At 37.8% G+C, this 21,659-nt stretch overlaps 1 protein-coding gene, 1 long non-coding RNA gene and 1 pseudogene across 2 annotated transcripts; 1 reads left to right on the top strand and 2 right to left on the bottom strand.

The window, feature by feature from the left end:
• Window positions 1–292: 292 nt before the first annotated feature.
• On the bottom strand, window positions 293–13,891 carry LOC146703456 (5-hydroxytryptamine receptor 3A-like). Its single transcript, XM_085467330.1, has 11 exons — window positions 13,855–13,891; window positions 10,382–10,450; window positions 9,462–9,625; window positions 8,759–8,803; window positions 8,496–8,605; window positions 6,971–7,140; window positions 3,942–4,105; window positions 1,691–1,901; window positions 1,447–1,611; window positions 1,281–1,360; window positions 293–1,061 (listed from the first exon to the last, which is right to left on the bottom strand). Exons 1-11 carry the CDS (start codon window positions 13,889–13,891, stop codon window positions 834–836), a joined length of 1,443 nt encoding a protein of 480 aa, XP_085323456.1. The 3' UTR covers window positions 293–833.
• A 914-nt stretch (window positions 13,892–14,805) lies between these two features.
• Window positions 14,806–15,735, bottom strand: LOC146703455 (uncharacterized). The gene is made up of 2 exons (XR_014922010.1): window positions 15,578–15,735; window positions 14,806–15,268 (listed from the first exon to the last, which is right to left on the bottom strand). It is a non-coding gene; the product is annotated as an uncharacterized LOC146703455 (long non-coding RNA).
• Window positions 15,736–17,773: 2,038 nt separating this feature from the next.
• Window positions 17,774–20,140, top strand: LOC146703454 (general transcription factor II-I repeat domain-containing protein 2-like; annotated as a pseudogene).
• Window positions 20,141–21,659: the final 1,519 nt, after the last annotated feature.

Here is a 21,659-nt window from a genome sequence, read left to right as displayed (position 1 = left end):
CTAATAGAAATCAAAGAAAGGGTAAGGTTATAAATACACTGCAAATACAGAGAGTGGAAACAGGAAGGGAACTAAACACAATACCACAAGAATAAATAAAGTAGGAAAAATAAAACTGGAACTAGCTAATACACTCAAACTCAACAAGGGCAAACTGTACAAGGAAGCATCAGGTCAGGAGCTACACTTAAATAATAAACTATGAATATACAACTAATGCTCCATCTTATAAATCGTGAAACAATGCGTACTTTTTTCTCTGAATTCTAGAATCACTGTGGCGATGTTTTGTTTTTTTTTTAACAATTTTTGTGCTGGTTTTCATCTTTGCTTGTACTGTCAGCTTTGTGTTCATACCTAAATACTAAGAGAAAGATCATATGTGCGTCCTTGTCGCGATAGGGATTTGTGTTGCTGTGGTGGACTGTAGACTCAGTTTATACTTTTAAATGGTTATTATGAATGTTTGTTTCAGGTTATTTTACAGAATAAGGTGAAAATAATGTTAATGCCAGTATAATTAATTATTTTCTAATTGGAGTAATTTATTGCATTACTTTTAAGAATAATTGGAGTAATTTATTGCATTACTTTTAAGAAAAGTGTTCTGGGTAATATGTGTAATACATTACTTTTTTGACTATGACCTGACACTGATCACAACACTCCTAACACTCGAGATCAGAGTACAATTTCAGAAATTTTTTCTGGTTTCTAAAATGTTTTTGTTTCGGACAAATAGAAATTAACTGCAAATATATAACACAGAGTAAGAAATACGTTTGTGTGTTTTCTTTTTTGCTTTAGCTCTTTTAGGTTTTTTAACTTTAGCCCTACTTACCCTCAGCACTGTTCCACAATGAAACCATATATGCTAAGAACACAGTGACTGCAGTCAAATAAAAAATTAGGAAAATCTTGTTGACTTTTTTAGCCATTCTGGTCCAGTATCCAGACTTCCTGTTGCTGCTGAGCAAAGTCATTGTTTTCCTTGTCTCCTGCAGCTCATCTGAGACTTTTTCCAGAGCAAAGGACACCTCTGTCAATATACTGCTGCTGCCCTGAAAGAGTGGTTTTGTAGAAAGGCAATCAACAAGATGTTAGGCCAATAAGGTTCATGATAGCTTTAACATTTGACACACTGGTTTGTTTCTACATTGATTTAATAAAAAAATGTTTGCTTCCGATATACAGTTTAAGATACAGGATAATCTCTGCAATGCAAACATCCCTTCCTGGAGTTTCTGAAAAGAGAAAAAAAATGTGCATTTTTTCCCAACCTTTCGGGACAGAGACACAGATGGTGTTTCATGAGAAGATACCTCATCAACAGAGGCGTGGTGACTGAGTCTCCTAATCTCTGGAAAAACATTAGGCATAAAGATTAATGCAACACAACTAAAACTGCATGCAGATTTGTGGAATGTTTGCTATGATTAAGCTCACCTCTAAAACAGCTGTAGAAGTTGTGGCCGCCCTGGTTGTTCCCAGAGTTCTCCCCCAGGCTTCGGTCTCCATCCGTCTCATCTTCCTTTTCAATCAGATGCTTGACCAAAATTGCCTCCAGGAGGCTGAGCAGCATCAGAGCAAAAATTCCAATGCAGTAGACAGCTGAGGAGGGCAGACAGTATTATTAAATTTGTGGACAAATAAGTATTGACTATATGTGCAGTCAAACACGCTTCCTTACCTATAAGTGGAATACTGTCTGAAGAGCTCGGCAGAATCTCATTGAGAAGAAGCTGCATCACTGTGACAGCAAGCAAGACAGTGACCTTGAAGCCGAGTTTCTCACCCCCAGTGTCTGAGATGAGGAAGGAGGATAAGTCCAGAAGCAAGAAGAAGAGCACTGGCAGGATGAAATTGGCAACGTAGAGGACAGACCTCCTCTTCATGGTAATCTGTGAATTTGTTTCCCCAGGTGGTTAGGCACAATAGACAGATTTACACTCAAAGAAGTATTATGTGAATTTGTATTCAAATAGTAAAGAGAAAGGAGTTAAGTGAGAAGTTTTGGGTGGTGTAAATGTGCCAAACCATGCAGCGTTATTAATGTTGTTTTGGGTGTCTGTAACACCACCACAGGATGTACAGTTGTGTTCAAAATAACAGCAGTCCAACATGACGAATCAGATCAGTGTTTTTGATAGGAATCATTTTATTACATGGCAAATAATTTACCAGTAGGTGAGTAGAGTCAGAGAAACCAACAGACTCAACATTCACAATATGAATGCACCTGAGTCTGTGCAATTGAATAATTAAGTGAAAGGGCCGTGTTCACAATAATAGCAGTGTGGAGTCCAACCAGTGAGGTCATTCATTATGTGAAGAAACAGGTGTCATTCATGTGGCCCTTATTTAAGGATGAAGCCAGCACATGTTGCACATGCAATATTCTCCGAAAACCTTAGAAAGATGGGTTGTGCCAGACATTGTTCAGAAGAACAGCATGCTTTAATCAAAATGTTGATTGGAGAGCGGAAAACATATAAAGAAGTGCAGAAAATGCTAGGCTGCTCAGCTAAAATGATCTCCAATGCTTTAAAATAGAAAGCCAAACCAGAGAGATGTGGAAAAAAACTTAAGGGGCTTTTTCTTTTACTATGGTGTTGAGCCTATTTATCTCATACCAGGGATCATTGATTAGTTTGCTTATATCAAAATACTTGAAGAGGTCATGCTACCTTATGCTGAAGACAAAATGCCCTTGAAACGGGTGTTTCAACAAGACAACAACCCCAAACACACTAGTAAGTGAGCAGCATCTTGGTTCCAGACCAACAAAATTAAGGTTATGTAGTGCCCAGCCCAATCCCCGGACCTTAATCCAAAAGAAAACTTGTGGAGTGACATTAAAAATGCAGTTTTAGAGGCAAAACCTAGAAATGTAGAGGAATTGTGGAAGGTTGTCAAATCATCCTGGGCTGGCGTACGTGTTTACAGGTGCCAGAAGTTGATCGACTCCATGTAGCACAGATGTGAACCAGTTCTCAAAAACAGTGGTTATACAACTAAATATTAGTTTAGTGATACACAGGAAGGCTAAATCTTAACATTTTTTCCACTTTGAGTAAATATTTGAGTTTGTAATGAAAAAATGCAGACAAGTAATTGAAATATTGATACTTTTTTCCTTCATGTTTTGATGAAAAATATAATGTGCAGTGTTACAAATGAAGGGAAATTAAAAAAAATATATATGGATTTCGAACTTTACTCACATTTTAACATACACTACTATGATTTTGAACACAACTGTATATAAGGCAGTGGCGTGCAGTGACATTTGACAAATTATTGCTGCACTCTACATGGACTTCTTCACCGTCATGCACTCCTTCCTGGCTGAAAAATTGCAAAAAAGTACTTCTATAGTTAAATAAATATCTGATATATTACCAAAAAATATTTGCTATTAGCTGTCAGAGACAAGTGGTGTAGGAATTCAAACCACTCCTTTAGGAAATAAACAACACTGTGAAAAATATCACTACAAATAAAACTGTTATTTAAAAACCAAGTATAAAGTATCAAAAGTAAAACCTGACTTATCTTCCATTAAAGCTGAATACAAGTCCTTTAAACCTCACATTAACAATGATAACGCGTTGATATCAATGGTTAAAATCAACGAGACCACCTGATCCTACACACTCCTAAATATATACTGCAAATTATGATAACTAAATGATACGGCTGATAAATCTGATGAATAAAAATTATTTTAATTGATGTACATCATAGCATATTGTCCACTGCAAACTTGGCAACTCAAAGATTGCCCTACAACTGAACTGGGCCAAACACAGCAGCATGGTTCAGCACATCCATCACCTGCTGTGGAAAAAACTTGAGTGCTTGACCTGAAACCAGGTGGCTAGAGTAGATGGATAAAGGGAAAAGAACGAGTTTTCCTTTCTGTTTTCAGAAATACTTACAGTGTAAATGACCACAGTTTGATTGAATCCATAACCTTCAACAACTTCGTTGTTGACTGACATGTCGATGAACAGCCACTCATACTGCGTGTGCATCATCTTACGAGACAATTCTGTGACCGTTGAATTGTCAATAGAGTTGTTCCGCAAATATATTTCTTTATCTGAAATTGAATATAAAAAGAAATGTGATAAGGGACAAATAATGTAAATGTGAGCAGACCAACAAGGAATAAGTGCTTTATTGTTTTACATTTTTTGTAGTGCTCTTTCTTATTCTGGGGTAGGTGGGGTGTCTAAGATTCTGTTGTTCTAACTGTTGCTTTGGTATTGATGTTAGTGTGATGTTATTGAGAAAGATCTGAAAACTGCTGTTCACAAACACTGTCCATCTAATCTAAGAATGGGCAAGGATTTCAGTCTCTAGATGTGCAAAGCTGGTAGAGACATACCCTAAAAGACTGGCAGCTGTAATTGCAGCAAAAGGTGGTTCTACAAAGTTTTGACTCAGGGGGCTGAATAATTACGCACACCCCACTTTGCAGTTATTCATTTGTAAAAAAATGTTTGGAATCATGTATGATTTTCGTTCCACTTCTCACGTGTACACCACTTTGTGTTGGTCTTTCACGTGGAATTCCAATAAAATTGATTCATGTTTGTGGCTGTAATGTGACAAAATGTGGAAAAGTTCAAAGGGGCCGAATACCTTTGCAAGCCACTGTAATACATGTTTTTTTTGGGTTTTCCACCAGCGTGGAATTACCAACAATAGAGAGGGCATAGCCTAACATATGAAACAGGAAAAGACCGTCATGTAATCCCTTTATTTCAACAAAGTAACTGTATTCTGAATACTACCCTTTTAAACGGTAACTGTAACGGAATACAGTTAATCATATTTTGTACTTTAAATACGTAACACTGGTACATGTATTCTGTTACTCCCCAACACTACGCCCCTTCCCTTAGGTCCACCAATCAGCAGCTCCTTAAGGTAACAAAAAATAAGTATAAATTTAGAGGTGACCATGGCTTTGCTGTAGCTGCTCCAAAGTTGTGGAATGAAATGCCCTTGCACGTTAGGCAGGCCTCTTCTGTTTCTGAGTTTAAAACTCTTTTTAAAACATAGTTATTTGCTGAAGCCTTTGGCACTCTTTAAGGGGTTGACTCAACTTGTTTTATCAACTTGTTTTATCAACTTGTTTTAACATGTTTTATTTTATTTTGTTTATGCTATTTGTATATGTACAGCACTTTGTGAACCCTGGCTTTATATTAAAGTGATTTATAAATAAAGCTGGTATGCTATGGTATGATTGGGGCTGAATGCCAGTTTTGGGTATGATGTGAGTTTGTTGAGCTGTTTATTGTTGGGTTGATAACTGTGTTTAAGTTTCCACCTATGATTATGGCAGATGTGGAGAAATCCTGTAATGATGTGAAGAAGTTATGATAGAATGTGTGGTCGGTCATCTGTGTTTGAGCCATAAACGCTTGTGATTGTTATGTTGGAGTTATTAATTGTTTCAGGGAAAATGTCTCACTTTTGAAGCAGATGCAACCTAACGAATCCAGACAGATGCACTCATTGATGATTACTTGTCCACTGTCTCGCAGTTCCACCTCAGACTAGTGATGGGATTTCCAGCTCTGTTTAGAGAACTCTTCGGCTCGGCTCACTAAAAAGAGCCGGCTCTTTCGGCTCCGAACCAGCTCTTCAGGTTTTTTTGTTGCTTTAATTAATTTATTATTAACAATAATATAAAATTATGCACAAAAGGAATTACTAATGCAAAATTTAAAAAAAAAAAAAAAAAAAAACCAAAAAACCCCCTGGTTTTATTTATATATGTTTATATATAAATATTTGCGGTGGCCCCTAGAGACAAAACACGTCTCTAGGGGCCACCGTAAATATACTAAATTTCTTTTAGCAATTATTGTTTATTCAATGTCACAATTCCAACCCTGCTCCTTTACCCGGGCTTGGACCGGCAAAAGTGACCCGAAATAGGCACTCTGGTGGAGTTACTTTGTGTGTGTGTGTGTGTGTGTGTTTATAAGTAGTTTTAAACCTTGTGATCCACAAAACAGCATAAGAGTAAAAGAAGAACTGACTGCGTTACAGCACCCGCTGCTAAGGGGTCTGAAAACTCGCTAAATATAGCGACAAAGTCGCTAAGTTGGCAACACTGCGTTGTTGTCCCTGGCTCCCTTTCTCTCTCCCTCCCGCTCTGTTCCTGTGCTACTGCGAGTGTAACTACCGCCCCTCCCCCCCTCTTCCCAGCGCAAGCACAAGGCTCACATGCTGAGTGAAGCGGAAAAAAAGTGTGTGAGAGAGGGTGAGAGAAGGGAAAAAAAAACCCCAAAAAACACGGCTTGCGATAAGGAGCCGGCTCTAAGAGCCATTTCGTTCGCGACCGACACATCACTACCTCAGACACTTAACCTGACTTTAAAGTTCTTATCCAAACTCAGTAAAAAACTGCAGATCAGATAATTCAACTACAAGAAAAACAGCAATATCACTAAAGTTAAAAGTTAAAATGTTATAAAAACATGCTCATTCTGTTTAGTTGTTGTGTGGAATATTGATTAAATCCCAGCATTTGTATAATGCCTATTTCAAATTTTATTGCTTACTTGCAACATCCAATCTTTCTAATGGGAGTTTTTAACAAGATAAAACTAATATTAAACAGAACTGGATCCAGCTTACGTGTACGGCTCTCTATAGCAGCTCCAGGGTTTCATGTGACTCTTTGGAAATTCCCAATTCCTTTTCACACAGTTGTCCAATTCTAACATCATCAAAATAAGATGTTGGCCCAAAATATGTGCAAATTTGGATGAAAATTAGTTTTTTGGCATTGGATAACCTTCCTGAAATTATGCATGAGATCATCGAAGCAGAAACAGAAAATTAGAGCCCCTCCTTTTGGCCGGGCAGTATATGTTAAAATATCTAATGTTGTGCTTTTAAGACCATACAAAGGACATGTAAACAGAAACTGTTATGGACTCACCATCGTGAAAGATAGACTTGAAGGAGAGGTTGCAGCTCTGGGTGTCAAAAGGAAATTTGTAAACATGCATCTTGCAGGTGCTTAGCACCACCTGGTCATTCCTGAACTCAACCCGACCATTGTGATATATGCTGAGATATGGACTCGGAGACGCTTTGTCTTTTTCTGTCCTGTATAAAAGAATATGTTTGAAATGAAAACAATGTATTATCATACTATGGAAAACAGTTTGCATCATGCTATAAATGACTATTTATTATGTCTGCAGCTATATCTTATTTTATCTTAGTAAAACCTGCTAGTACTAGAGGTGAAGAGATACCATTGACTAGGCCAGTGGTTCCCAAACTTTTTTTGCTAGGCCCTTCTTTATTTTACAAGAAAATCCCCCCCTTTCTGACACAAACACATCCTCCAACCAGTCTTTGGATCTATTGCAGTAGAGACAGATGTGTTATATTTTGTCATTGCTTTTGTATGCTGAATAGTCTTTCATTATATGATCCAATATGATTTAAAATCCAATTGTAATAGATTTTGTTGGAAAAAAAAAAAAAAAAAAATATATATATATATATATATATATATATATATATATATATATATATATATATTTTTTTTTTTTTTTTTTTTTTTTTTTTTTAAGTTCAAAAGAGGGGTGGGTTCGGGGTGTGGTGTCAGAGGAGGCTGATGCACACAGCTATTCTCCATCACCTGGTCATACCTTTCCCATTTCGAAAGGATGCCGGGACCCGACAGGAGAGCTGCCTGTGTTTGTGCTGAGCTGGAAGCAGCAACTGGAAAGCTCTGTTGTTGAGCTTTGCTGAAGGCCACATGAAGTATGGAGGTCTGTAGCAATTTAATGTGCATAAAAGGTTGTGACATCTGCGCACTACGTGCCTCAGCATCTGCTTACCTCCCCTCCCTATGTGATTTTAGTTACAGTCGTTCCTACTTTGTTATAATACAGTTGACTGGGGATTAATTAGTAGCAAGCAAGTTTCATTTGGACTTGTTGAACAAGTGGCATCCTATTATGGTACCATGGTGAAATTCACCGAGTTCATCAGAGCAGATTAGAAACAGTCTGCTTGTTTAGTTGCTTCATTTATTTATTTATTTTTACACACATGGCAATGGAAGTTATTGGATCAACTGAGTTCAGTGATTTGGATGATATTAATACTTTTGGCAATATAGTGTGTGAACTGCCTATTAAACCAATCCAACTTGTGAAAGGTACTTCAAAACAGCTTGAGATGAATTACCTATAAATTCAACAGACAGCTGATAATTGCTCACATCCTCTGACTCTGTTTGAATAAAGTTATTTTAAGTAAAAATGGTTATTTCTAACCATGTCTTTGCTATTTTTCCTTCAATTTGTAAATTATTTCATGAATTACAATAAGGAAAACATTTTCTGTCACCCTATGGTTTTTACAGTAGCATATATTTATAAATATGATTATAAAATGACTATATGTGAGTGAGTTTATGGGCATATTGCATATGTCAAACTTACATCTCTTCAATAGTTATATCTGGTATCCACAGATATGAAGTAGGAATTGTTATATATTCAATTCCACAGAAATCATCTCGTTTCCATTTAATGTACTCATTGAGCCAAGCCTACACTCAAGGGTACAAAAAGGCAAAGAGATGAGATGATGAAAAACATAAAATAATTGAAGAAAAAAAAAATAGTATAGTAATAGTAGTATAGAATTTTAACAATACAGAGAAAACCATATATACCTATGATATATTTAAGAGAAAACTCACCAAATCAACCCAAATGTAAGTAATTAAGGTCTGGTCAATTTCTCTCTGTAAATAAAGAATTTGAACATAGTGTTTATTGAGGCAGACACATGTCAAACTCAACAGGCAGGTTAGCTAATGTTAACTCATATCAGCTAATGCCTCAGCAGTTATCCTTTGCTGGTAAATAGACAGTTTCTGCTGAAGTCCAAGCTGCCTCCAAGCCAACTCCTCATGCAGCAATATAATTATTGTTACTACTACTACTACTACTACTACTACTACTACTAATAATAATAATAATATAAAGACATGAACCAAAGACAGTTAACTACATATATCATGTCTGATTGGAAGTGATGGACAGTAGTGCTTAAAATTTTTTCAAGATTTCTTCAGCAGAAGTAATCCAGTGATACCTGTCATGTATTAGCATGGAGTCATAACTCAACCTATATCTCTGTACTGTGTGTCAAATAAATGTCTCAGAAAAAACTAAAACAAAAAAAATACCTAAATAAAAATGAAACAGCACTGATGTAAGAAACTGTAAGTTACAAACAGAAAAACGGGTTGTGGCAAGAAACACAAGCCAGAGTAAGTAATAATAACAATAATAATGAGTTGTTCTTTTGTGGATGAGTGCTGTGACATTATGTTTCATGAGCAAGAAAACTAATTAATTAATTGTCATTAATAATAAAAGAATACCCAAACAAATTACCATATCTAAGATGGCATAGAGTCTTATTGTAATAAACACTTCTGTATAATTTTTGTTGTTTATAATGGGCCGGCTCATAGTGTATTTAAGTTCGTCTTTTTTCAGATTCAGGTGATTGACAATATCCTGAAAATTACAGACTTTCTCCTCTTCATCTTCGTTATCTGAAATGATATCAAAATGCATTCTCCATTAGAGATTTATTTTAGGAAATAACAAGAGACAATGTCTGTGCTTTTCATTCCTGATTTTCAATTTAAAAAAAAAACAAAAAACATGCTCACTGGCTGCTTACATCCATCAAAGCTAATGTACATCTGCACTAATGCAGTATTCCTGAGAAATGGCAGTAGGCACCAATTTAGAACCTTTTGATATGCACAGAACTTTTTGTTGACTAACAGGCCATGTCTGCAATGTTTATCTTATCAGTTAATATTAAAAATGGGACGTAGAATACATGTAACGTACTCTTTATAAAATTGTTTTATATTTTAGATCAATCACCTCAGGAAGGCATGATATACATTATGGCAGACCTCATAGTTAGCAGAATATGGTGTAATGTCATGTGCTTTTGTTCATCTGATGTTTTGTTTAATTAACGTTAGAACCTGGTATGGACTATATGATTTTTCTTTTTTTGTTATGTTACACCTTAAAAATAAAAGATACAGCATCTACAACATCTTTCATTTCTAAGGTTTAATGTATCAGGTTTCTTTGTCACATGTTTGTATGTTAATACCATTTGTTCCTTTGTTAAAAAAAATACACTTTATAAACTCAGGGACATAGACATGACAATGGAAAAACAGTAAATGTGTCATATACATACTGTTTTTGCATATCCATGTTTATTTAAGCCAAATTTAACTGAAATCCACCGAATAAGCTTTGAGAGAATAAATTAATAATACCTCCAGTAATTGTCCCATTGCTTTTTTGCTTATCAGCATCTGGTAGCTCTACATTGGAGACATATCCACCTGACATGAAAGAACATAAAAGAAGTTATACATATGTACAAAATTAGGTGCATAAGTGTTGGTTATAATAATAGATGAACTGAAAGAACACATGATGAGAAAAACAAACCTAAAAAAAAAAAAAAACAATTAAATAGATTTTCAGCTTACAATTAAAATAAATAAGTGACTCGGCCAAATGGAAAGGCTCAAACAACCAAACCAAAAATTTCAAGATTTGGAAACAGACCTGGGAATTTTAATAAACAGCAACCGCTGGACATATATAAGCAATAACATATTATAGTGTCCTGAGGAATCAGTAACAAAAGAACTCACAGAAAGACTTATACTGTACTTGAGATGTCACTTCAACCCTTACACAGCCACAAGCTGATGCCATCCAGACCTCTTGCAACACCTGTTTCCGTTCTCATTTCTGCTCTCTACTTCCTATATTTCTCTCCACAGTGGCTTCCTTCTGCATGCTACACCTTGCTGTATTTAGATCAGCTTTACTTTTGGCTGGCAGATACCAACCAGAGTCCTGTTTTTCAGCCCAGCGTCCTATTTCCTTTGACCAATCCAGTTGATTAGTATTGCGTTGCTAATACAAATAAACAGTTGACTAGGTGTCCGTCTGTCTGTTTTGTGCCATAGTGTCTGCAAACTGTTTCATCCGGAAATATTTAGTTGTGTTTTACTCAATATTCTTCAACCAGATAGATAAACTAGATCAAATCTATATTACAACTGTTAAATATTTTGACTGGTTCAGTTAGTAAAATATAAGATCTCATACCAGTTTAAACAACTGAAGTCCTTCAATTCAGATTTCCAAAAGAGTAAATACATAAAATCTTGTCTGAATTCTGTTAATGAAGGCAAAATTAAAAAAAAAACAAACATTGGTGTAAAACAAAAAAAAAAAAAAAAATGCATTTAATTGCACTTTACATGCTATGGAAGCCCGTTTCCACCACTAAATAAAAATCAAAAAAAAAAAATCCTTAACTCAATTTTGTATTAACACTGCAAATCAGTAATCTACGTGAATTGCGTCATTTCCTTTTTACCCGGACGCTGAAGCCCTCAGTTACAAATGCTACAGCTAAGCTACCAGCATTACAGCCAGTCATGAATGCACAAATTGCTGAGTATTTTCAGTGTGACCTTCACAAATGATGAAATCCTTGTGTTATTAGCTGACTCGCATGGTGTTACTATCAGCAAACATACTATTGAAAGCACCAATTTGTTGCTATACATTGGTAGCTCACAATCTGGCTTTGAGTGCACATTCCTCTGTGGCAGATCCTTCCGTCTAACAAGAAAATTACGTCATTCACATAGATTACTGACTGGCAGAGCTAACTTGAAATTTTGAGTTATTAACTCAAAATTTTGAGAAAAGTAACTTGAAATAACTACACCAGGAGCAAGCAAGACTGGGTGTCAGATTTAAATTGTTGGATTGTCATGTATGCTTAGAAACATATACTCATATATGCTTAGAGATATATAATCGATTGCATATTGATAGGATGTCTGATCCTTAGTTGTCTACAAAGACTCTGCATTCCAGAGCACTCTGGCGCGCACACACACACACACATCCTAGAGAGGTCGTACCTTCTCTTTCTGATTTATGGTATGGGAGGACACTTACTCTGTATCTGTTTAAGTATAAGAGCATTTTGTGTAGGTGGTCCGCTGGACTCCTAACACCAGCTTTGGGGAGTCAATCACAGGGTCATATCTTGACCCACACACGGGCACTCTTTGTTCACGTGTATGCCTGTGTAAGATGTTGTATGTTAATGAACCTGTGAATATTCATGTAACCTTAATAAAGAGCAGTGCTGCGGGGGAGCTGACTGAGAGTGACCGCGGTTTGAGCAACAGGAACAGCACTCGTCTCGTTTATCTCCCTCATGCAAGAGTTGTGCCTGGTGTCCAATGCGTTTGCCATTGTAGTAGAATTATCTTGGCTGTTCCAGCAACAGGTTTGTGCCAAACATAAACATAACACTGGGGCAACAGACAGTCACTCATGAAGGATGTTTCCACACAGTGGAATTGGATATGGTTTCTCGTCTACTAAAGCAGCAAGAGGCTGTTTTTGCTGCTTTAGTCAAACAAAAGCCAGTCATAACTTCATCACAGCTGGTAAAACGCAAAAAGCTGATGACTTTCATGTAACCATTCAGGTAATTAAAACTTTTAACTTACTGTTACTTTTTCTTCAAAAAGCTCTATAGGTGGCAGTTATTGTGTAGATTAATAATTACTTTCTTGAACTGTCTACTACAGGTTAGTGACTGAACTTCTTGGAGGTGAGACATGTGTCTCATGTGGAGTGTTTTTACCTGCTTTCTGCCACCTGCATGACACCATGGAGGTCTCTGATGATGACTCACACTACATGGTGAAATTTAAGACTGCCTTCCCTATCCCAATGTTAGCTACACCCAACCATCAGTGGCTCAAGACCCACAAGAGCCACTGTACTTGACCCACGTTTTAAGGATTTAAAGTGTATTGCAAGGGGAGCGCGAGAAGAGATTTGGACCAGCCTTGAGGCCCTGCTGCAGGAACTTTTTAAAGATGCCACCACAAAGGAGCCAGCAAAGACAAAGAGCCTCCTCTCTTCATTGTCTCCAGACTCTGATTTAGATGAGGAAGTCCTGTGTAACAGGACCCTGAGTTTGTACAGAGCAGAATCAACTATCAGCGAGACAGACTGCCCACCGCAGTGGTAGTCCAGTCGAGCAGAGACCCACCCACAGGTGTCTGTCCTGGCCCGCAAGCGTTTGATTAGTCCTGCTATTTATGTCCCATGCAAGAGACTGTTCTCACTTGCAGGTCACACAGTAACAAAAAGGAGAGCTGCCCTGAGCTCTGAAAATGTGAACATGCTAGTTTGCCTAAGTAACTGGCTGAGAGAGATGGACAGTAAACAAGCAAGGGGGTATTTTGAGTCCAATGGGTTTGTTATGTTTTGTACTAAATTCTTCCATGATCACACTGTTTTAGCCTAGCCTTATTATTATTATTATTTAAAGACAATACCATTTTGAAAATGTACTTACAGTACTTAAAATAGCATTTTATTTTTAAGTCTGCCTAGTGTGGGACAGGGATATTATTTTTCTTTCCCTGTTTTGAATTGAAATGCAGTTTAAATGTAGAAATTAAAAGAGCTTGAGTTTAAAATATTCATGTTTATGTCTATTATTTAATTCTACTGCCCACTAAAACCCTTTTAAATGAAAAAAAACATTTGCACTTTGCGGCAGGTTTTCTACTGTGATTAAATGCGATTAATCAGATTATTTTTTTGAGTCCCAACCCTAATATTTATATATTTGTATATAAATAAAATGCTGAAATAACTGAATTAAAATATAATAATGTTTGCTTACCCGTGATTATGAGCAGAAAGAAGAAACCAGCGATCATTGTTGCTTACAGAGATCTGTATGCACCCTTGTCCTCTATGGGTTCTTAAGATGCTTCTTGCTCCATTTAAGTCAATGCCTCACGAGGGTGGGGCAAATGTAAAAACGGATTGTCCAAAGAATCTAGCAAACAGCAGCAGAGGGTGGGCAGGGATACAAAGGTTGACACTTCACTGGGAACCAGACCGGAATACTTTCTCTCTCCTTCTTTGTCCATTTGTTGCAGCAATAAAGCAGAAGACAAGAATTCACAAGACAAAATTAGTCCCATGCAAATTATTTATTATATCTATCAGATTCACATAACTCATTACAAGAAACTTTCAGTATAATCAATGACTTCTCCAAAATCTCAAAAGCCCCTTTAACATACAAAGCAGTACGTTGTGCTCTGAAACCTATTCTTTTTCTATTGCTTGCTCCATCCTAAACCAGTTACCAAATGAACCAATCATAGTGCGACGGAAATGTAAACATGCCAGCGAGGGGTACTCATGCATGTCGCGGTAAAGGTTAGACTGGGTGAGCATTTTACCACTGTGCAGTATTACTTCACCGCAACCAATAGAGACAGTGTCTAAAGTTATGCCAAGTTCAACCACACAATGCACGAAAACATGAAGAAAAGCTGATTCTGTATGTATCAGAGTTTAGAGTTCAGATGAGAAAGAAATAAAATGACAATGAGAGAAGCTGCAGCGAAAGATACATTTGGGGCCATTTGCTCCAGCCAGCAGTCAGGGCAGTGCATCTTGCTTTTTAAGTGAAATACCCTTAAATACATGTAACACTGATGAAGCGCTAATGAATTAATACAGGCTAGGTATTGAGTGAAATATTAGGTTATTATTAATCAGAAGATTTAGGAATGCTACTGGAGCTGATGGGCAGTAATTAAATACACACAACACAAAATGCTTTTGCAGGTACCATGTATTTAACCGAAAGCAAAGAAAATTAAGAAAAGAAAATGAAAGCTTAAATAATCATTCCTGCTGTAGCTATTTAATTAATAGAAAAACCCAGTGGGGGTGCACAAAGACAACTAAGCAAATTCTTCTGGCTTATACCAAGCAATATAGATTCTCAAAAAAAGTTCCCCATAAATAACACATGTTAACATCGAAAACACTGATCCACACTGAAGTCCATGAGTTTTATCTGAATATCCATGAGAGATGTCCAAGCGCTATTGTCCATAAACGGGGGAACTGGTGTGTATGATTGTGGAAATCAGTGTATTCGGAAATTACGGGACAGAGCGTCGTCTTTGATAGCTTCCTACCAGTCCAGTGGAAGCTTCAATGCAGAATGAGTCCTGCTCCTAGCCGTTCATTGGCTCGCCATCCTTTTTCATACCCAAAAAGGTTCACCTGGCCTGCATTAAATAAACAAGGCCAATAAGAAATCACAAGAATACAAAAAAATGTCAGCCAGTTAGGCTAAATACATTACGTTATTCTTGTTCCTGGGTACACAATTTATAAATAATTAAACAAACAGTATATTTAACCAATAAGGATTTAACTAAAACATTTCAACTGCTATATACATATTATATAGCGTCACAGCATTTGTTATTCAACAACTATCATCAAATAAAAAATCAAAATCAAATTGTCTGGACCGGCAGCAGCCAATTAGCGTCAGCTGGTAGCAATACAGTCAATTAAAAGTTCAAACTCACCAATTCCGTTCTGTTCAGTGCACGACAGCACTGTGGCTCTGGCTCACAATAATCAGCGTCCAAATCGAATAAGTTAGCTGGTGTTAAAAAAAAAAATGCATTAAAACGGAAAAGCAAGTGTTTGCTAATATAAACCTGCAACAACTCTGTCACCTGGCTTGCCTCCACTCATCTGACGGGAGAAAGCCGGGACAGGCTTACTATGACCTACATGCCATCCGATTGGCTGAGCAAAGTCATGTGGTTGGAGTCATGTATTTGTGATGCGTCCAATGGCAGGAAATAAGTGCAGGAAATTACTAAATTCTAGTAAAACAGATTTTACTCTGGGTTACATACACAATAAACTGGAATAAATCAACCATAATGTCACTCTCTGAGGATGCAATCTCCAGGTCAGGACCCTGCTCTCCTTCTTCACATTGGCAACAGTAAATATTTAAGCATAAATATTCCCCCAGAGTTTAATCTCAGTTACATAACCTCTTAAAAAAAAAAGACCCTAACCCTAAAATCCTACCCTGGCCATATTATCTATTCTCAGTACTCCTAGTTACACCAACATAAAACTGGTTTAAATAAATTCATTAACTACAAAATTCTACTGGGAAAAGCAAAAAACCCCAAACTGCCATATCAGCACTACAGAACAAATCACATAGTGAATGGAGTTGAAGCACCAAACTTTTAATACTAATCAACCATATTTAATGATGAATATTAAAGGACAATTATAACAACTCACAGATACAGATAGAACTTAATCAACAGAAAAATATTTCAATTCACTAAGATGGTCTTTTTATACCCAGTGTGACTTAACTGTTGCCAAAAAGTGTTCCCCCAGTTTTTTTCTTTTGAGTACGACTTTTCCAGCCTTTTGTTGCACCTTTCCGACTTTTTAGACACGTTGCTGCCGTCATACTCAAAATTAGGTAATGCTTTTTTATAAAATTTGTATTTTTTCTGTTTAGATATTTGAAGAGTTCCATTTTCTATTGTGCATAAAAGAAGTTTTCTTTATGAAATTAAGAAATCATTGCATTCTGTTGTTCAGATTTTACATCCATCCATCCATCCATTCGCTACCGCTTATCCTTTTCAGGGTCGCGGGGGGTGCTGGTGCCAATCCCAGCTGTCATAGGGCGAGAGGCGGGGTACACCCTGGACAGGTCGCCAGTCTGTCACAGGGCTAACACACAAGGACAGACAACCATTCATACTCACATTCACTCGCACATTCACACCTAGTGGCAATTTGGATTATCCAATTAACCTATCCCCACAAACTGCATGTCTTTGGACGGTGGGAGGAAGCCGGAGTACCCGGAGGGAACCCACGCAGACACGGGGAGAACATGCAAACTCCACACTGATGTTGGAATTGAACTCAGGACCTTCTTGCTGTGCGGCAACAGTGCTAACCACCGTGCATCCCACGGTGGTTAGCATCCCAATTATCTTATAATTGGTTTTCGATACTGATGGAAAATCATCAGTATTGATGGAACAGTCCCTAAGGAACTGGCATGTACAGAACTTTAAAATGGATCAGTTCAGACATTTTCTGGCTCCACTTAGCTCACTGTGGACAACTTTCCATGAGAACAAAATAATATTTTTTTATTTTCTTTATTTTTTGCTTTTTCTTTGCTCCTACTGACCTGATTTAATAATATCCTCTGAAAGGAAAGTCTAAATGTGGCACTATGGTAAATATAAAGACATCAAAAATCACTGATCAATGGCCATGAGTACCATTCACAGAGAGTTGGGGAATAGCTGCAATCACATTATAAGATGACCATTGATCAGTGGTCTTTGATCAATGGTCATGAGAATTTGCATAATTAAGATTAAGGAACTGACCTCCCAGCCCATTGTTCCTTCAGTGGGCTGGTTTCAGCCATTATGCAAATATACTGTTTATAAGATTGGGAAAACCTGCAGTCAGCTGAGTCTGAAGAAGTCACTTGGATGAGTGATGAAACATTACTCCCACTGAAAAAGCTACATCCAGATGAACAGAATCAACTTTTGGAGGCCATAGTATTCCAACATGATAACAACCCCAAACACACCTTCAAGAAGATGAGTGCCTTGCTAAATAAGGCACATACAGCAATCTACGTGACCTGTCAATCACGTAGATTGCTGTATGTTTACAGCAATACATGTCTGTAAACATATATTGCTATGAGACAGGATAAGCTGAAAAACCTAAATGCGCAGCAGAAAATACAGGAAGTAGAAGAGCTAAAGAAGAATCTGACATTTCAGCAGACATTTTTCACCAGAGCAAAATCACAAAGTGCAGCTGTTGTGAAAGCAAGTTTCATTTTAGCAGAGCAGAGAGCCAAACCTTGGAACACCTCCTGTTATCCTGCTATAGAACAGTAGTGTCACGGTCTGGCTGGCAGACCGTGGGGATATGGGGGAATGAGGACCCAAAACGCATGGTTCTGCGATGCAAACAGTGCACTTTATTTACAGTGAAGGCAGCAGATGCACAATAAATCCCCTTTGCTCCCTAGACTCCCGTGCTCATGCTCCCAGCAGTTGTGTTTCTGCACACCCTGTGCCTGCTGCCCTTCTGGTCCCTCGTTCCACCTGCAGGACAATAACAGAAGCAGCCGTTAAACACTAAACCCGCACGCACGCACGCACGCTCCTCCTCCTCCTCCTACTAATAACAACAATACTAATAACAATAATGGTCCATCCTGCTCATGGACCCCCGAGTCCTCCAGAGCCGGGTCAGGAGGTAGAGATTAGACAGGAAATGGCTAAAGTGGGCTTTGATATTGACAAAAATATAAAAGCTATTAAGTATGGACTGTTTAAGGAAAAAATGTATGATAATAAAAGTCGTCTTTTTTGGCTGATCATGTGCATTATCAACCCCCACGTTTGGAAAACAAGAGCCAAGGTGGTCATAGAACAAAAGATGATCGGCAGTGTGGCTGTTTGCAAGAACATTTTTGCAGATTTGAGAAGGAGGAAAACTCTAGAACAGAAGAATAATAGTCCTTTACCTTGGGATCTTTTAAAGATATGATTAATTTTAAAAAAGGCTTGAGTATGGTTTTGGTGTTATTAGTTGGTATTTATCTGTGTTCTTGTAAATTTACACGTGTATTGGCATGTATTTTTGAAGTAAATATTGTGTGTTGTTTTATGATATGTATTGCCATGAATTTGGAAAAAATATTGAGAGCCAAATCAGCCCAGTCATTTACCGAGTGAGAGTTTCTAAATAGCTGCATGATGAAGCTGTGCGATGTTTTGTCTCCAGACAAAATGCAGATTTTGGCAAAAGTGAGCCTGAGCAGAAATACGATTGCTGTTATTTTGTGAGATGGCCACTGATTTAAGAACACAGTTGTGTGAAAGAAGCAAAGACTTTATTGCATACTCTCTTGCTGTGGATGAAAGTACAGACATTATGGACCTTACACAGCTGGCTATCTTAATCCGTGGAGTGGACTCCAATTTGTTCGTTACAGAGGAAATATTGGACATTAAATAGACGCACGGGACAACAAAAGGAAAATACATTTTTGAAAACGTATGTCAAAGTGTAGCGACATGAAGCTGCCCTGGGACAAACTTGTTGGAGTTATAACAGATGGAGTGGCGGCAATGTGCGGTGAAAAAAGTGGACTACTTGGCAGGATGCGAGTAACTGGTGAGTTAACAGCAGATCACTGCATCATGCACAAGGAAACGCTGTGTGGTAAATTCCTAAAAATGGAGCATGTAATGAGTAACGTAACGCAAAACATAAATTTTATCCAAGCTAAAGGTTTAAATGACCGTCAATTTCACTCTTTCGTGCAGGAAATAGATTCAGAGTCCTTATCATACAGAGGTTCGTTGGCTGAGTTGGGGAAAAGTTATTTTATAGAGTTTTTGAGCTCAGCAAAGAAACCTGCCAGTTCATGGACATGGCATGTATGATGTGGGAAGGCATTTCAAGCCAAGCTGCTCCTATGGGAGTCACAAATGCACCACTTGCCTCACTTTCCCCGTTGCTAAGTAATGTTGAACCAAGTCGGCGCAACAGTGTTCCCAAATGAGCACTTTTCTGATAAACTGAGCGCACTGCGCACTGAGTTCGCACAGCGCTTTGGTGACTTTGGAGCAGAAAAAGACCATTTTGAACTGCTTCGCAATCCATTTACAGTTGACGTGGAAACTGCACCTGTGCAGATTCAGATGGAGCTGATTGAGCTGCAGTGTAATGGGACACTCAAGGCAAAGTACGACACTGAAGGGCCCGCACAGTTCATTCGTTCCATACCTGAAGCAATACCCCAGCTCCGTCTACATGCGGCTCGAACCTTGTGTATGTTTGGTAGCACACATCTGTGTGAGAAGCTGTTTTCCGTGATGAAGATTAACACAACAGTGCACAGGAGTTGTCTCACTGATGAACACCTGCAGTCCATCCTGAGAATCTCTACAACACAAGACCTCACACCAAACTTAAACGAACTTGCTGCCAAAAAAGATGCCAAGCATCCAGCTCTGAACAAATGGCATAAGAGCAAAGAAAACTGAATATTATTATTTGTTGTTCTTTTAACTTTTGCTGAAAAGCAGAAATTTTATTTGTTTCCAGTTTTTGTTTTTGTTTTTGCATCATGTTCATATTTTGAATTCGTATCATTTCACAGGAGATACTCTTATGAAGAGCAAAACATTTTATTTATTTTTTTATAAAATGGCATAATAGCAACAAAATCTCATTGTTTTGATTTGTTGTTACTTTACCGTTTACTTAAAAGCACAATTTTCATTTATTTTTACTGGGGTTTTGGCAGCATGTTCATATTTCTAACTTGCATAAATTTGACAGGATATATTTTTATGGAGAGCAAAACATTTAAAGTCAAAGTTAAAGTTTAATTTTTCTAAGTTTATTTATTCTGGAATAATATTTTTGTCTGTTTTTATTCATATTTATGTTTAAAAAACGTTGTTTTAGTGTGTTCAATAAATGTTCATCTTGTTTGGCCTGGACTAGGGATGCACCGATACCGATATCGGCCTCGATACCACATTTTCTAAAGTACTCGTACTCGTTAAAAGTCCCCCGATACCGAGGACCGATACCACGGTCTGAGACCTGTCTATGTTTGAGCGGCATGTAAGGGGTTAATCATAGGCGCCAAGTGCCCGCCCCGGCTGCAGCTCAGAGCGGGGAGAAAGCGAGGCGAGACATATCAGCTGTGTGGAACTATTTCAAAGTGAACGAAGACGAGAAAACAAAGGCGGACTGCAAATTGTGCTCAGCGAAATTGTCCAGAGGAGGCTCTAAAGGTAGCGCATTTAACACAAGCAATTTAATCAAGCACCTAAAATCCCAACACAACGAGTACAAAGAGTTTACCCACGCTTATTAGCACAGAGGAGCATAGCTGATGCTATAGCAGTGGGACGGAAAATAGTTGGGCATTTTAAACATTCCGCCTTAGCCTCCTCCCGCCTCGAGGACATTCAGGCTCAACCAGCCAATAAAGAGACTGCAGCAGGACGTACAGACGCGCTGGAACAGCACGTATTACATGCTCCAGTCCCTCATTGAGCAAAAGCGAGTGCACGAACTCCCTGAGTGAGCAGCTACGACGCACTAGCCTCTGATGTCATCCCAGCTGTGACTGTGCTAGTGAGACTTCTAAACAGAGAAACAGACGAACAAATTTAAAATTCAATTTTGTTTTTTTATAATTATTTATTCTGTAATATGTTGCATATAACATGCTTTTCATTTTAAATAAATGTTCTTAATTCCAAACTAGTCCCTTGTTTGTTTGTTTTTTGTTAAATTATAGGACTAAAGCTGTTACCTGCAAATTTAAATCATGTTTTTATTAAGTACTCGGTATCGGTATCGGCGAGTACTGAAATGCAAGTACTCGTACTCGTTTCCAAAAAAGTGGTATCGGTGCATCCCTAGCCTGGACTTAAAGTGCGCCTTGAGTTTCGGCCCCCTGTGCAATAGAGTTAGACACCCTTGATTTAAGCTGGCTGAATTACTGCAGGGGATGATGGAAATTCAGTGGCTACTTAAATAAGA

This window comes from Copadichromis virginalis, linkage group LG8 (assembly GCF_057382275.1).
Source record: "Copadichromis virginalis isolate Kocher_CV1m ecotype Utaka linkage group LG8, C_Virginalis_male_GT1.1, whole genome shotgun sequence".
Lineage (NCBI taxonomy): Eukaryota > Metazoa > Chordata > Actinopteri > Cichliformes > Cichlidae > Copadichromis > Copadichromis virginalis.
Note: the sequence above shows the minus strand (reverse complement) of the source record. Positions and strands in the feature narration are given on the sequence as shown.